Source organism: Hyphopichia burtonii (assembly GCF_001661395.1).
Source record: "Hyphopichia burtonii NRRL Y-1933 unplaced genomic scaffold HYPBUscaffold_6, whole genome shotgun sequence".
Lineage (NCBI taxonomy): Eukaryota > Fungi > Ascomycota > Pichiomycetes > Serinales > Debaryomycetaceae > Hyphopichia > Hyphopichia burtonii.
The window spans coordinates 65,362-82,225 of NW_017963733.1; the positions used below are offsets into that span (position 1 = coordinate 65,362).

General features: G+C 35.1%; 8 protein-coding genes across 8 annotated transcripts; 5 read left to right on the plus strand and 3 right to left on the minus strand.

The window, feature by feature from the left end:
- Positions 1-135: 135 nt before the first annotated feature.
- On the plus strand, positions 136-3,714 carry ELF1 (Elf1p; the record flags this gene model as incomplete). Its single annotated transcript, XM_020218879.1, has 1 exon — positions 136-3,714. One exon carries the CDS (start codon positions 136-138, stop codon positions 3,712-3,714), a length of 3,579 nt encoding a protein of 1,192 aa, XP_020074904.1.
- Positions 3,715-4,076: 362 nt separating this feature from the next.
- PRE8 (proteasome core particle subunit alpha 2) lies at positions 4,077-5,170 on the plus strand. Its single transcript, XM_020219362.1, has 2 exons — positions 4,077-4,295; positions 4,353-5,170. Exons 1-2 carry the CDS (start codon positions 4,252-4,254, stop codon positions 5,059-5,061), a joined length of 753 nt encoding a protein of 250 aa, XP_020074905.1. The 5' UTR covers positions 4,077-4,251; the 3' UTR covers positions 5,062-5,170.
- Positions 5,171-5,530: 360 nt separating this feature from the next.
- On the plus strand, positions 5,531-8,218 carry HYPBUDRAFT_97659 (uncharacterized protein; the record flags this gene model as incomplete). The annotated part of the gene is made up of 1 exon (XM_020223995.2): positions 5,531-8,218. A coding segment is annotated over one exon (2,688 nt), but the record flags the coding sequence as incomplete, so codon positions are not given.
- Positions 8,219-8,301: 83 nt separating this feature from the next.
- ALO1 (D-arabinono-1,4-lactone oxidase) lies at positions 8,302-9,987 on the minus strand (the record flags this gene model as incomplete). Its single annotated transcript, XM_020220220.1, has 1 exon — positions 8,302-9,987. The coding sequence occupies one exon, from the start codon at positions 9,985-9,987 to the stop codon at positions 8,302-8,304; it is 1,686 nt and encodes a 561-aa protein (XP_020074907.1).
- Positions 9,988-10,816: 829 nt separating this feature from the next.
- On the plus strand, positions 10,817-12,163 carry ERG13 (hydroxymethylglutaryl-CoA synthase; the record flags this gene model as incomplete). The annotated part of the gene is made up of 1 exon (XM_020218858.1): positions 10,817-12,163. The coding sequence occupies one exon, from the start codon at positions 10,817-10,819 to the stop codon at positions 12,161-12,163; it is 1,347 nt and encodes a 448-aa protein (XP_020074908.1).
- A 16-nt stretch (positions 12,164-12,179) lies between these two features.
- HYPBUDRAFT_153473 (uncharacterized protein) lies at positions 12,180-13,369 on the minus strand (the record flags this gene model as incomplete). Its single annotated transcript, XM_020221565.1, has 1 exon — positions 12,180-13,369. A coding segment is annotated over exon 1 (940 nt), but the record flags the coding sequence as incomplete, so codon positions are not given.
- Positions 13,370-13,750: 381 nt separating this feature from the next.
- On the minus strand, positions 13,751-14,020 carry HYPBUDRAFT_153474 (uncharacterized protein). The gene has a single exon (XM_020221566.1). The coding sequence runs from the start codon at positions 13,955-13,957 to the stop codon at positions 13,775-13,777; it is 183 nt and encodes a 60-aa protein (XP_020074910.1). The 5' UTR covers positions 13,958-14,020; the 3' UTR covers positions 13,751-13,774.
- A 45-nt stretch (positions 14,021-14,065) lies between these two features.
- HYPBUDRAFT_162663 (uncharacterized protein) lies at positions 14,066-16,621 on the plus strand (the record flags this gene model as incomplete). Its single annotated transcript, XM_020222578.1, has 1 exon — positions 14,066-16,621. One exon carries the CDS (start codon positions 14,066-14,068, stop codon positions 16,619-16,621), a length of 2,556 nt encoding a protein of 851 aa, XP_020074911.1.
- Positions 16,622-16,864: the final 243 nt, after the last annotated feature.

Consider the following 16,864-nt stretch of genomic DNA (forward strand, 5'->3'; position numbering starts at 1 on the left):
AAATCATCGATTTTTTTCACCTTCTCATCACTTACTCTTCCTTCTTTATATCTTAAACTTTACCAGGGCATTGAATACCGAAGCGAGCTTGTTTCTTAGCGAAGACCCCAACGGCCCCATTTCCAGTAATTCAAGATGTCTAATAAACAGTCTTTTGACGATTTCTTGAAGAATCAGCAACAGGCCCAACAACAGCCTACGGGTTTTGGTTTCAGACAGAATAATAACTCTAGAGGCGGATATAACAATAGAGGTAGAGGTGGCTATAATAACAGAGGCTACAATAATTATCAAGGTGGATATCAAAACTACAATCAAGGATATCAAAACTACAATCAAGGATATCAAAACTACAATCAAGGATATCAAAACTATAACCAAGGATACCAAAACTATCAAGACTTTAATACTCCAGTTGAATCAGCCGTGAATAGTGGAACCGCAACTCCAACTACTCCAAATGCTAACTCATCTACTGCTTCTTTATCATCTTTGAATACTGCTTTGAGTAAACTTAATGTTGGTGATATCCCAATTCAAGAAAACTTGAGTAAAATTGATCAAGCATCTAAAATTGGGGATGTTAAACCAGAAGTTGAAAGTATAGTCAAAAAAATTACCGAAGAAGCCGACTCATTATCAGTTATTGACGAATGGAAATTATTGGATATTTTGAAATCATTATCCAAGCCAAAAAACTCTCCTTTAGTTAGAGAGGCTGCTTTATTAATTATTCAGCAATTAGCAGTCAATATTGGTGGTAAGACTCCTAAGGAAGCTTACTTAATTCAATTTTTCAATATTGCATATGACTTATTCACTGATAAAGACAAAAATGTCGTCAAAGCTGCTAAGACTGCAGTTGATGCTTTATATGGTATTTTCCCAGTAGAAGCATTAGGTACCGTAGTTATTAATGATTTATTGGACTACTTGGCCTCCTCTGCAAAATGGAATGCCAAACTTAGTGCTTTGAATTATTTTGAAAGATTAATTGATGATGTTCCTGCTGATATTTTGGAAATGAAATTTATCAAAGCTGTTCCAATTTTAACTGATTTAGCTACCGATTTTAAACCGGAATTAGCTAAACAAGGTTTGAAAACTTTAAAACGTTTTGTCAAAGTTTTAGATAATTTGGATTTACAAAATAGATATGATATTATCGTTGATACTTTAGCTGATCCAAAGAAGGTCACTGATTGTATAAAGAATTTATCATCAGTTACTTTTGTTGCTGAAGTTACCGAACCAGCTTTATCTCTTTTAGTCCCAATTTTAGATAAATCATTGAAAATGTCTTCTTCTTCTAATGATCAATTAAGACAAACCGTTACTGTTACCGAAAATTTAACCAGATTAGTTAATAACAAACGTGAAATTGAATCTTTCATTCCAATCTTATTACCAGGTGTTGAAAAAGTTGTCAATAACGCTTCTTTACCAGAAGTTAGAGAATTAGGTTCCAGAGCTTTACAAGTTTTGAAAGATGCTGAAAGTGAACAAACTGATGGTAAATTCCATGGTAGATTATCTTTTGATCAAGCTAAAAACTTTTATCAAGACAATTTAACTTCTGATTTAGCCCCTGTTGTTACTCATTTATTAATCAATCCAATGATCTCCGATTACTTAGCCAGTATTTTACAAATTGATGCCAACGTTAATGATTGGAAACGTTTGAGAGAATATTTGAACATGGCAGTATCAACCATTCCAGATGTTATCAGCGAAGAATTGAAAGAGAAATACATTAACGAAGTTATTAACAATTTAAGAGTTTTATACGCTCCCGACTCTTCTGAAGCCGTTGCAGACTATGAAGGTGCTGTTGAAATTGTTAATGCCGATTTCTCTTTAGCATACGGTTCCCGTATGTTATTGAATAAGACCAACTTACGTTTATTGAAAGGTCATAGATATGGTTTATGTGGTAGAAATGGTGCAGGTAAATCCACTTTAATGAGAGCTATTTCTAAAGGTCAGTTAGAAGGTTTCCCAACTGCTGATGAATTGAAAACTTGTTTTGTTGAACATAAATTACAAGGTTCCGAAGCTGATATGGATTTAGTCAGTTTCATTGCCTCAGATCCTGAATTAGCTAACGTTGGTCGTGAGGAAATTTCAAGAGCTTTATCTACCGTTGGATTTCCACAAGAAAGAATTGAGCAAAATGTTGGTTCTTTATCTGGGGGTTGGAAAATGAAATTAGAATTAGCTAGAGCTATGTTAATGAAAGCTGATGTCTTATTATTGGATGAACCTACCAATCACTTGGATGTTACCAATGTGAAATGGCTTCAAGATTATTTGGTCGAAAATACTTCAATCACTTCATTGATTGTTTCACATGATTCTGGTTTCTTAGATGCTGTTTGTACTGATATTATTCATTACGAAAATAAGAAATTGGCCTACTATAAAGGTAATTTGTCTGAATTCGTTAAAGTTAAACCAGAAGGTAAATCATACTATACCTTAACTGATTCTAATGTGCAAATGGCTTTCCCACCTCCAGGTATTTTGACTGGGGTTAAATCTAACACTAGAGCAGTCGCTAGAATGTCTAATGTTACTTTTAGCTATCCGAATGCTCCAAAACCATCTTTAGTTAATGTTTCATGTTCGTTATCTTTATCGTCTCGTGTTGCTATTTTAGGTCCAAATGGTGCAGGTAAATCCACCTTGATCAAATTATTAACTGCTGAATTGATTCCTAATGAAGGTACAGTTGAAAAACATCCAAATTTGAGAATTGGTTACATTGCTCAACATGCTTTACAACACGTTGAACAACACAAAGAAAAAACTGCTAACCAATATTTACAATGGCGTTATAGATTTGGTGATGATCGTGAAGTTTTATTAAAAGAGTCTCGTAAAATTTCCGAAGAAGAAAAGGAACAAATGGAAAAATCAATTGATATCGACGATGGTAGAGGTCCAAGACAAGTTGAAGCTCTTGTTGGTAGACAAAAATTGAAAAAATCTTTCCAATATGAAGTTAAATGGAAATATTGGTTGCCAAAATATAATTCTTGGGTTCCTAAAGAAGTTTTACTTGAACATGGTTTTGATAAATTAGTTCAAAAATTCGATGATCACGAAGCATCTAGAGAAGGTTTAGGTTATCGTGAATTAACTCCATCTGTTATTAGAAAACATTTCGAAGATGTTGGTTTAGATGGTGAAATTGCTGATCATACTCCTATGGGCTCTCTTTCTGGTGGTCAATTAGTTAAAGTTGTCATTGCTGGTGCAATGTGGAATAATCCTCATTTGTTAGTTCTTGATGAACCTACCAATTATTTGGATCGTGACTCCTTGGGAGGTTTAGCTATTGCCATTAGAGGCTGGGCCGGTGGTGTTGTTATGATTTCCCACAACAACGAATTCGTTGGTGCTTTATGTCCCGAACAGTGGCATGTTGAAAATGGTGAAGTTGTCCAAAAAGGTCATGCTGCTGTTGATAACAATAGATTTGCTGATGGTGGTGAATCTGCCGAAGGCTCCCCAGCTCCAGTTCCAGTTAAAAAGAGAGCTGACGATGATGATTCACCGGCCAATATTAAGGTTAGAACTAGAAAGAAGAAGATGACTAGAAATGAAAAGAAACTTCAAGCCGAAAGAAGAAGATTGCGTCATATTGAATGGTTGAGTAGTCCTAAAGGTACTCCAAAACCAGCTGATACTGATGATGAAGAAGACGATTAATTAAATCCTGGCTTTTCATTTTTTTTGCATTCTTTTATCTTTCTGGTGTTTGTTCTGTACATTAATTTATTTTTATAGATCGTAATTTAATTTGGTTTATTCATCATCATGTAAGCATGAAACATTGACACTAAGAGTAATGATATTAAGAGTAATCGATACTAAGAGTAATGATATTAAGAGTAATCGATACTAAGAGTAATCGATACTAAGAATAATCGATATTAAGAGTAACTGCAAATAATTGCAAATTACGACATTCTAGCGCGACATTTATCTGAAAAGTTTCGCGACATTTTCCTCAGTAATTTTTTCTTTCGAAGGCAAAACCTTTGATTTTTCTTTAAGTGAGAGGAAACGAACAGAAGTTTATAACGCCAATACAGCTACAATTGTTACGAAAATCGTTTGATTGACATTTAAATCATACAAGAACCAAACTTCACCGATCCACTTTCCCTGTCATTGTCTTACGAGAAGTTACACTGGTTAATTCAAAGTACAATCACCAACTTAAAGATATAATATAAAGATAGCATGGCTGATAGATATTCATTCTCATTAACCACATTTTCACCAAGGTATGTATATTAATATAAAACTTGAGGAATGAATTAGTTACTAACTTTCATATATAGTGGGAAATTAGTTCAGATTGAATATGCATTGAATGCGGTTAAACAAGGTGTTACCACCATTGGGATAAAGTCAGCTAATGGTGTTGTTATTGCTACTGAACGTAAAGCCAACTCCAATCTTCTTAAATCAAACTCACACACCAAAGTTGAATTAATTACCCCTGATATTGGTATGTCATATTCAGGAATGGGTCCTGATTTCCGAGTTCTTGTTGATAAAGCAAGAAAGATAGCACATACCAATTATAAAAGAATCTATAATGAATATCCACCAGTTAAGATCATGGTACAAGAATTAGCCATGATAATGCAAGAATCCACCCAATCGGGTGGTATTAGACCTTTTGGTGTTTCCTTATTAGTAGGTGGTTATGATCACCATTCACAGTCTTTTCAATTATATCAAGTTGATCCATCAGGAAGTTATTTCCCATGGAAAGCAACTGCAATTGGTAAGACCTCAGTCACTGCAAAAACCTTTTTAGAGAAAAGATGGAATGAAAACTTGGAATTAGAAGATGCCATTCATGTTTCTCTTTTAGCTTTGAAAGAATCAGTCGATGGTGAATTAACGGGGGAAAACTTAGATATTGCAGTTGTCAGTGATCCACAAGAACACTTATTAGGATTCAAAGGTACTAGTGTTGAAGGCCCAAGATATAAAAAATTAAGCGTGGAAGAAATTAACGATAGATTAGATGCCTTGTGATCAGTCCTGAAATTAAAAAAAAAGGCTTAAGTCAAACTTTTCTTCTTATGGCGGTTCCTCGTGCCAGTTTGAAGATCATTAGAAATACCTTAAGTAGTTACATCATGTTAAATAAATAATTTTAGTAAAATTTCTGATCCTATAAGGGAATGTAATTAACATTGACTCCTATTAGAATTCTCTTCACAACCCCTCCCTCAAATAAGGAACAACCTCTCTATAAATCAATTTGTTAGAGAGACAAGTTGTCTATCATTCAATCGATTCCATGGTCAATCGGTATATACTGTATTCTTGATTTGTACACTACGCACAGTTATCTATTTTTTTTTTTTTTTTTTTTTTTGTTTAAGGCATCGCTGCTGCAACTCAATTTTTTTTTTCAAAGACTGAATTATACTATATCGATACCTCTTTCCAACTTATTCAACAACGAATATTCTTAGAAATGGCTCGTAAAAGTAAGGGTTCCAAGAAGAGAAGTTCCCAAAAAATCCAAAACGCTTTGCAAATTGCAGAACGTGCTGAAAATGGATACAATGATTCAGAAGGATCTGACAATGATGGTGATGACCTTCAGGTTCATGATGGTATAATGGATGCCTCAAGATTTTTAGGTAAGAAGGGACAAGAAGGCGATAATTTTGATGACGAAGAGCTTGACTCTGATGAGGCTTTGGGCTCAGACGACGACTTCGATGTTTTAAATTCGAAGTTTTCTCAAACCATCAGAGATAAAGAAAAGAAGAGAAAACAAAAGGCCAAGCAGAGAAAAAGAGGTCACCAACAGTCAGAAGAATCCGAGTCGGAAGAAGAAGAATACAATAGTGTGGACGAAAGTGAATTCATTCCTTTGTCAGAAGCTTGGGATTTGGATGACAAAGACGTATCAAGATCCAGTAAGTCCAGTAAGAATCAAGATATACAATTAGACGATAACTGGGAAACTGAATCTTCTGAAGAAGATGATGAAGAAGACGACGACGAAGAAGAAGATGATGACGATGACGAGTCAGAAGAAGGACCCGAAGCTGAAGAATCAGACGAAGACATATTTAATACTGCTGATGAAGGGGAAAACGATGATATAGATTTAACCAATACCGTTTCTCGTTTACAATCACAATTGAAAAAACCAGCCAAAGAAAGGAAAAGACTTGTTACTGAAACCACCGAAGAAAATGAATATAATGTTCCAACCAGTGGTAACAAGTTATCTTTAAATGATATGATTTCGGCAGTTGACTCAAGTATTTCCAAAGATGCAATTTTAATCGATGAAGACCCAGAAAAATCAAAGGCATTAGCAGTCCCATTACCAAAAAACATCCAAGAAAGACACGATAGAAAAGTAGCTTACAATATTACAAAAGACCAAGTTAGTAAATGGCAAAAAACCGTTGAAGCTAATCTTGATGCCGAAGTTTTGAAATTTCCAATGAATCAAACTTCTCAACCAAATACTACTGCCAACACTTTCAAACCGGATGAAGAACCTGCAACTGAACTTGAGTCAAAAATTCAAAACTTATTAAAAGAATCCGCATTAGCTGATGATAAGAATGAAGCAACTTTTGAAGAAATTGCTACTGCTAAATTATCTAAAGAAGAAATGAGAAAAAGAACAAACGAGTTGAGAATGATGAGAGAATTAATGTTCCGTGATGAAAGAAGAGCTAAGCGTATTAAGAAAATTAAATCTAAACAATATCATAAAATAAAAAAGAAGGAAAGGCTCAGAAATCAAGAATTAGTAGAAGGTTCTGATATGGAGAGTGACCCTGAAGATCATGACATGAAACGTGCTGAAGAAAGAATGAACTTGAAACATAAAACTCAGTCTAAATGGGCACAATCAATGATCAAGACTGGTCTTTCTAAAGATGCTTCCAATAGAGGCGAATTAGAAGAAATGTTGAGACAAGGTGAAAGATTAAGAGCAAAACAATTAGGTTACGAAGATGGTGACCAAAGTGATGGAGGAGCTTCCGATATCGAAAAAGAATACGAAAAAGATGACGATCATGAAGAACGTGATGATGTAAAAAGACATAAATTAGGTAAAGGGGTCCTTGCGATGGACTTTATGAAAGCAGCCGAAGCAAAACAAAGAGAAGAAAATATGAAAGAAATTGAAAACTTACGTAAGTTGGAGAATGGTGAAGATATTGATGAATTTTCCAATGGGAACACCAGCGTTGGCCAACGTAAGAATCAAGGGAGAAGAGTTTATGGTGGTGATTCTGCTGAAATGAAGGCTGAAATGGATGCACTTGATCAACACACTAGAAATGAAATAAAACTTGATAATGCTAAGAGCTTAGACAAAAAATTGAGTAAAAAATATACCGTTGCAGGTGATGTTGAAGTTGTCTCTAGTAATGATTCAGATGTCGAAGACGATAGCAGCTCCAAACAAGATAACAATAGTAATGATGATGAACTGAATCCTTGGATAACTGCATCCAATGAACCAACTCAGAAATCATCCAAAATTCATGCAATTGATAAAGATTCTTCCCGTCTCAGTAAATCAGCTGCAAAAATATCCAAACATAGTAAGAAGAGAAGTGCCGCAGACCGAGAACGTGAAGACGATAACATCATCAGTTTAGAAGAAACGTTGCATGTTAACAAGGGAGGTGTGAATGATAGCGATTCAGACGTTGATGACGACGAAGCCAACAATGGCGAAATTAGAATGTTCCAACAAAAAAATCTTATTAAAGAAGCGTTTGCAGGTGATGACGTAGTTCAAGAGTTTGAAAATGAAAAGAAACATGTCATTGAAGATGAAGGTGATAAAGAAGAAGATGTTACTTTACCTGGTTGGGGTGACTGGGCAGGTGAAGGAATTAAAAAGAGGAAGAAGAATAAATTTGTTCGTAAAATTGATGGTGTTGTTCAAGAGAACCGTAGAAAAGATAAAGATAAAGAAGATGTCATAATCAACGAAAAGGTCAATAAGAAAAATTTGAAATATCAAAGTGGTGCTGTTCCTTATCCATTTGAAACAAGAGAACAATATGAACGTTCATTGCGTATGCCAATTGGCCAACAATGGACTTCGAAAGAAACCCATCAAAGGATGTCTATGCCTAGGGTCATTACTAAACAAGGTACAGTTATTGATCCATTAAAGGCACCCTTTAAATAATAGCATAATGAATAGTGTATATTAGAATTTATTTATACATAAGATTTTCATTCTAAGTACATTGATGTAAAAATTATATACTTTTAGTCTATTAAGATACCATTTCTAACGGCCCAATCTCTACCACTCAAGAAAACGCCATGAGGATCTAATTTCTTTCTAGCGTCATTATATTTGATTAAATTTTCACCAAACCATTTTTTCATAACTGGATTGAAACCAATCATGGTATAGAATTCACGACCACCATAAGCTAATTGTTCTTTCAAGTCTTCATCAGTTTTATGATCACCATCAACACCAATGAAATTTTTAGCCCAATGAGGTTTACCACCAACTTCAGTCATTAAATTTTCAAATATTTGATACCATTTTTTGGTTTCAACATTAGTATGGAAAGGTCTGTACATAGTAGCATTCACAAATAGAGTCAATTGATCATTTGTGATTTTAGAAACATCTTCAACGTAAGGTAATCCATCAGGAGAGTTATCCAAGTATGGTCTTAAATTATTACCAGGTATAGGACCAGAGCTTAATCTATTTCTTGTTGCAAGCCATGATTGAGGTGGATATAAAGATATTTCACCATCATCATTAACAAAAGGTTTATCAGAGTTAGTAACGTTTGAACATCTAACTTCAATTGGAGCATGGACAAAGAAATCACCTTTTGCAGCAGCCGATCTAATGGCATCATCTAATTTTACTAACAAGTCTTTTGAAGTACCTAAAGGTGCTGACCATTCATTAACAAATTGAGAGAATAAACAATCCATATTTAAACCTTCAACTGAGTTTTGAACCGCAATATCACCTTTACCAAGAGTTTCAACGGTACCATATTGTTGATTAAAGATAAATCTTTCAACATAGGGAGTGAAACGAGGAAACAAATGAACCGAAATGAATAAAAGAGATTCATAGAAGAATCTACCTAAGCGAGTACCATACCAGGAAGGTCTTGGGTCACTTAAAGGTTCCTCAGATTTGACTGCTCGCCAACAAACACATTTGGATGTATATGGGAACCACCATATACGAATGAATTCTGCTTCTAACCAAATAGAGTCCCATTCATTGAGTAAAGTTGAGAAATTGATAATTTCTTGTTTAGATTTGATAGTATAGCGAGGAATGGTTCTTAAAGTAACATGAGTAATGATCCCGATTTTACCTAAGGATAAAAGGGCAGCTCTAAAGATATCTTCATTTTCCACCGAGTTACAAGTGATGACTTCACCATCACCATTCAATATATTAATGGATACAACTTGTTGAGAGACAAGACCATGGTATTGGGAAGAACCATGAGTCCCGGTTGAAATAAGACCGGCAATTGATTGATCACTAATTGAACCCAAATTTTGAATAGCCAACGAATGATTCTTTAAGTAATCATTTAATTGGTAAACACGACAACCAGCTTCCACGGTCAAATCAACAAACTTGACTTCTTTTTCATTGGGATTTTCAGTACGAGGGCCCGAAAATTCTTCTTGTTTTAATACTTTATCAAACTTATCCAAGTTACAAAGCCATTCTTTAGTCATGGTCAAATCACTGGGAGAATGACCCGACCCTACGGTCATAATCGTCTTATTGTGAAGACGAGCTTGTTTAACCAACTCCTTGATTTCATCAAGATTGGTTGGTTGAAAAATTGCCAGGGGTTTGCAATAAAAAGTACCAGCCCATGTCTTATGGAACAATTTAGGCGTACGAAACAGCCTGATTGATTCAGGAACTTCAGCTATTGGATCCGACATCACTAAACAGCAATTCACCTGAAAGTATCAACTCAATATCGCAAGAGTCTAGCTTACTTGATATCCCTAAAGTTATGATAAGCACTCGTAAGTAAATTAAAAGACCGATGAACGGATCTTTTTTTTTTTTTTATTAGTAAGATGCGTAATTTAATACGGTGATGGCGAAATTTTTTCCTCCAAAGATAATTTTAAGCGAGTGCTTCTTTAGATCTTTATCAACGTTATCTCTGGCTAACGATCCTCCTGGGCTGTCTGTCGCTTTTTTTTTGATGGTTTATACCTATTGGGAAGTAGGAAGTCTCGGGGAAAGCCATAAACCAAGACTAAATCAAACAATAAGTGACAGCCAAACAAAGTTTAAAACGGCTGCTCTGATTACTGTATAAAACGGGCGTAATCTGCGATTTTTAAATTTAATCTGCCAACGAAAACATGTAACCTGTAAAGTCCAGCAGTCAATATGTAAATAGGTAAAATGTAAAAGTATCACTCTAACCTGCAAAGCCATAACATGTAAATTATATGAAGTCAAACTGCAAACATACAACATGCAAATTGTATGGACTCAACATGTAAAGCCTTGGATCTAACATGTAAAAGGGCTAACCTGCAGAAAATGGCGATGTCGAAAATGAAATGGACAAAACACCCAAAACTTTTCTAAACGTCGTTTAGGTACGCGTTATACGATCGATAAACACACACAGTTTTTCAACTGTCTTTTTTTTTTCATTTAAAGTGATAGATCACTAGTAATTGAAACATTACTTCTTTTTCTTCATTCGTTTTTAGAAAGAATAAAAAGAATAACAGTATTGAAGCAAACATGTCCAGACCTCAAAACGTTGGTATCAAGGCTATTGAAGTCTATATTCCAAAGAACTATGTTAATCAAGCAGAATTAGAAAAATTTGATGAAATTCCAAGTGGTAAATATACTATTGGTTTAGGACAAACCAACATGTCTTTCGTTGATGATAGAGAAGATATTTACTCATTGGCATTGACTGTTACTTCTCGTTTACTTGAAAATTATAACGTTGACACCAATAATATTGGTCGTTTAGAAGTTGGTACTGAGACTTTATTGGATAAATCTAAATCCGTTAAATCAGTTTTGATGCAATTATTCGGTGAAAACACTGATATTGAAGGGGTTGATACCATGAATGCTTGTTATGGTGGTACCAGTGCTGTTATTAACGCTATTAATTGGGTTGAATCATCTTCTTGGGATGGTAGAGATGCAATGGTTGTTTCTGGTGATATCGCCATTTATTCAAAAGGTAATGCTAGACCAACCGGTGGTGTTGGTTCTGTCGCCTTGTTGATTGGTCCAGATGCTCCAATTGTCTTTGATCCAACTAGAGGTTCTTTTATGGAACATACTTATGATTTCTATAAACCAGATTTCACCTCTGAATATCCAGTTGTTGATGGTCATTTCTCATTAACTTGTTATACCAGAGCTATTGATCACTGCTATCAAGCTTATTCTAAAAAAATCACCAAAGAAAAGGGTAAAACTGTTGGGGTTTATGATCATTTCGATTATAATGCATTCCATGTTCCAACTTGTAAATTAGTTACTAAATCTTATGCAAGATTATTATTCAACGATTTTAAATCAAATCCTTCAAGCTTCAAAGATTTATTACCAGAAGATCAAATTAAATCATTATCTGAATTATCTTACGAAGATTCTTTGCTTGATAAAACTGTTGAAAAAACTTTCTTAGGTTTAGCTAAAAAGGCTACTCAAGAAAGAGTTTCTCCTGCTTTACAAATTGCTACCAACACTGGTAATATGTACACTGCTTCTTGTTGGTCTGGTTTAGCTTCTTTATTATACTATATTGGTAATGATAATTTACAAAATAAAAGAATTGGTGTCTTCTCTTACGGTTCTGGTTTAGCTTCTACCTTATTATCAGTTCAAGTTAAAGGTGACATCTCTAAAATCACTGCCAACTTAAACATTGATGATAAATTAAATGGTTCAAGAGTTCAAAAAACTCCTCAAGAATATGTTGCAGCCATTGAATTAAGAGAACAAATTCACTTACAAAAAAGTTATGAACCAAAAGGTAGCTTAGAAAACATCGCTAAAGGTGTCTACTACTTGGCTGATATTAATGATAAATTCCAAAGAAAATATATCAGAAAAGATTAAGTTTGTCATTCTTAAAAATTTATTCTCTCATAATTACTTAATTTCATAGATTATTTATCTCCTTTTTTACCCACCCATGTAATTTTTCGCTCGCTTAACTAAATACTCATACGATTCTCAGTTACAATTTGCAACAATTAATTGTTGGGTATATATTGTTTACACTAATCTTTGGAGTTTCTCGTACTCCATCAACAAACAGTCCTTAGCAAGTCGTTTGAGCTCTTCATCAACACGCTCGTTTTCTTGTAATAAGGATTTGTGTCTAAATATAATTTTTAGTTTTCCCCACCAATCATGGAATCGCTTTCTTCTGTCACCGGTTCTGTCGATAAATTCAATCAATAAGCCGTCATCGCTAATAGAATACCCTTTTTCAAGGTCAGTGTGGTAGTTTTCGCTATACCTGATTTGACGTGGTATGCGCTCCCAAATGTCAATTTGAAAGGAAAAGGCGTCGTTTCGAAATTTCGTCGCAGTTAAAGGAGATGATGTTGATGGCTTAAGTTTCAACAATCCTCCGTCCCTATTCAGAGCAATGATAACATTTGTGACGGATTTGTGAAATTCATCACTAATTTTCACATTAGAAATCGATTTAGTTCTTGCTAAATTTCTCAAGCTATAATCATAGCGTAAATTAACATTACCTTCTTTGATAGTATCTAAACTCCAATAACCAAAAGTGTCAGTATCATTTGCCATACTTCTATTCTTATTTGCTAGCAATTCAGCTAAACTTTTGTCACTTCTGGTAAAGTTAGGCACTTCTAAATATGGATTTGCTCTTTCACGTCTCCAATTGGTCTGAATTTTCAAAACCATATTGTGGATTTGCATTTTTCGTACAACTCCAAAACCTAACCGCTCGTTAGCCTCTTCTTTGTCAATCTGACTATTATTTTCTTCTTCATTAGATAAGTCTTCTGCTGGAGTCACGTCAATCCTAGGTGTTAAAGCCACCCGATTGAATAAGGTTCCAATATTCGAGACTCGGTCCGAAACATCACTAGAACCACCATCGGTCGCAAATAATGACGAGCCTGTACTAGTACTTTCAACTAAAATGGAGTCGCTCTCCCAATAACCCTGGCTGTAGTTCATTTTGTTTGGGAGGTTATATTCATATTAATTTGCAACATTGGTAATTCGGTTGTTTTTTCTTTAATAGTTGCAAAATACTAGTATGCTCCCCTCTATTTTTTTCTTTTGATTTTTAGTAGCGGGCACTCTCTGCCTCTTCCCAAATGCCTGGAATACTTACCATATTCCATGATTGGAATAACCAGTGTGTGTGATATGTTCGAAGAATATTGGCAATGTGAAACATATGGGCTGTAACTATGGGGACTGACAATTGGATTTTCTCTTCTCGCGAAATAGATGAATTGAATGATCAAAGAACCCTCCTTTCCCCCACAATTTGCCTATGTTTCATTTGATAGGTCCATATTTGTTTACCTTTAATCATTAATTAGCAAACCTATTTTTGTATGAATTGTATGATTTCTGTGCTTGAATCCACAGGTTTGGCAGCAACCGCAAAAAAATTATGAGAATTTCAAAATCCAACATTTTTGTTGCACCCATTGGCATATCCGTTTAGCACAATCAATTGAGTGAGACTAACAAAGTAGACTCAGTAGACTGGTATACCTGATAATAGCCAACGGCGACTAGATATTTAAGTAGGGACACTGAAAAGAGGACGTTTGGCGTACTGAGTTGATTAGGGGAAAGTTGTTCACGTGACCGGGGACGATTGCTTGCTGTGCTTTTTGCATCTATGACCATGAAATTGCAATTATGTATATATATGACTGTAATTGTTTCGAGGATATAATTAGTAGATCGAGTGGAATTTCTTTCAATTCTGTTAGTAATACTTTTAGTTATCTCAGAATGAAACTTTTCTCTGTTGCATTAATTGCAACTTTGGCTGGCAGTGTTGCTGCCAATAGCTCTCCATTTTCAACCTTTAATGACAACGATATCAAACATTTTTTAAGAGATTTGAAAGTTGATGTTGATGAAAATACACCAAGTGATAAATTGAATGAACAAGCCCAAGAAGAATTTGACAAGTTACAAGCTGAGTACAAGAACCGTAAATTTACCATCGATGTCACGGATGATGGCCAACAACAAATTTTGAATTTGGCAACTGATCCCAATGCTGATTTAAGTGTGATATTTCCTCACAATTTAGATTATTTAACCAATAAGGACTTGAATCCATCTGGAGATTATTATTCTCAAGTTAAAAACTGGATTTTCGAATCATGGACTATTGATAATTTGAAGAGTTTTTTGAAGTCCAATGGAATTAGTTTTGATAAAACTTCAACAAGACAAGATTTGATTGATTCCGCTAAGAGTTCTTGGGATGATATTCTTGAAAAATTCCAAGTTTCTGGTAATTATGCTGGTGATTGGTTATACCAAGGATGGTCAATCGATGATGTTAAGAACTGGTTGAAAGAGCATGACTTAACTTATGAGGAAGATTTATCGAGAGAAGATTTATTAAAAATGGTTAAGGAAAATAATTATATTGCTTCATTATCAAACATTGATAATAAGCAATCATTACTTGACTCGTTAAAATTACCGGAAAGACTGATTTTTGATGATGCCGGTAAAATCAAGGACGATTTTATTAACGAATGGAATTACTCTCAATTAAGAGAATGGTTATATATGCATGGTTTGATTGATACTAAACCTAATGTTGAAGCTAAGGATTTGGATATTGACAAGTTGCAAAAAATGGTAAAGTCGCATGAAAATTATTTAGTTAATGATATCAAGAGTTGGATTGAAACTACCAAGGATCATGTTGATCCATACATTGGTAAGAAGACCAACAGCTGGCAAAAAACATTGGATAACTTTATCAATTCATCCTTTTTAGTTGGTATTGATAACTGGTCAAAAGATCGTTTAAAAGAATTTTTAAAAGTACGTAATGTTAAATTTTCTCAATTTTCCACCAAACGTCAATTGATTGAATTGGTCAAATCTCTGAAGAATATCCCGGTCAAGACTCAACAAGCAATTGGAATTCCATCTAACTGGTATTTTGATAGCTGGTCGACTGAAGCCATTCGTCAATGGTTACAAGAAAAGGGGGAAAAAGTTGATGGTTCAAGACAAGAATTGATCAGCTCAATTGCAGAATATTATCAAAGCTTACAAGAGAATGCATCTAAATCGATTGACGAGCAAATCAAGAATTATAAACCTGATTTGGATGAGTATAAGAAGAGCATTGAGGAATCTTACGAAGCCACCAAGGAAAAAGCTGGTGAAACCAATTCGATTGCTGATGAAACGTTACTTGCGGCCTATTCCATTTCAATTGAGCACTATAATCAAGTTGCGAAAGTATTGAAGAATAAATATAAGGATAATAGATTTGAAGTGAATGATGCTTTGCAAAAAGCCCAACAAGCTTCCTACGAGTACTCGCAACAATTAATCAACAACTCCAAAGAAATTAAGGTGAAGGATAATATTGAAGCTGCAGTGAATGCCGCCACATTATACGCCGATGATTTGAGTAACCAATTGATTGAAACGTATAAAATTCAAAAACCAAAAGTGGAGGAGTTTATTGATGAGGCACAAAATTACATCAAGTATTTTGGAAACTACGTTAATGAAGCATTTCAACAACATAAACCAAAAGCCGAACAAGTGGCCCAAGATGCGTATGCATCCGCACAAAAGGTTGCCAACGATGCCTATGAATCCGCTAAAGACTATGCTGATTCTGCCAACGGTGTTTTGAACGGAAAGTATCAAGAAGTCAAACCGCATGTTGACGAAGCAGTTGAGCAACTGAAGCAATATGCCAGTGCCGCCCATCAGAATTATATCGAAACCAAACCTAAAGTGGCCGAAGCTTACAATCAAGCCAATGAAGTTGCTCAGAGTGCCTATAGCCAAGCCAATGAAAAGGCCCAACTGGCGTATTCCGAATACAAACCAAAGGTTGTTGATACTTATAACGATGTTAACGAAGCTGCATGGAGTGCTTACGGGGAATACAAACCAATTGTGGAAGAGGCTGCTCGGGTTGCATATGAATCAGCCCAAAGCTATGGTGCTGATGCCAACGAAGCAGTCCAGCTGGTCTACGGTGAATACAAACCAAAAATCCAGGATGCTAGTAGAAAAAGCTGGGACTACGTATTAGAATCATGGTCCAACGCTGATTTGAAACAATACTTGAACAGCTTTGGATTCGATTCTAACTTCTTGAATGAGCTCAACCGGGGCTCGCTCCTCAAACTCTCCCAGGAACAACTGAAGTTGTTTTACGGTGATTCCAAGAGTAAATGGGATAAGCCAATTGTGAATGTGTTTACCGATGCATCTGCACAACTCCAAAAGAAACTTGGTTTGAGTCCTAAACCAACCTCGGTCTGGGACCGTCTCAGAGGGTACTTCTAGCTCTTGTGGCTAGCCCCCAACTAAAATAGTAGATTGTCAATATATACTTGTTTTAACTAAGATGTAGTTGCAGCCACTAAAAGAAGGGGCACGGGTGTAATGCTGGCTGGTTCGTGCAATGACCAATTAAAAAAAGAAATGTTTGCGTGCATCAATCAATATTCTGGTGTACCGGTGTGTTGTTTTTTCCCAATGAACAACAACAACAAAAAAATTACACGGTTAAAAAAAAAAAAAAAAAAG

Excerpts from the sequence above, each read along its gene's own strand:
- HYPBUDRAFT_153474 (XM_020221566.1), bottom strand. The coding sequence starts at position 13,957 with ATGGTCATAGATGCAAAAAGCACAGCAAGCAATCGTCCCCGGTCACGT.
- PRE8 (XM_020219362.1), top strand. The coding sequence starts at position 4,252 with ATGGCTGATAGATATTCATTCTCATTAACCACATTTTCACCAAG. Across the intron at positions 4,296-4,352 it reads TTAACCACATTTTCACCAAG|TGGGAAATTAGTTCAGATTG; the intron begins GTATGTATATTA and ends TTTCATATATAG.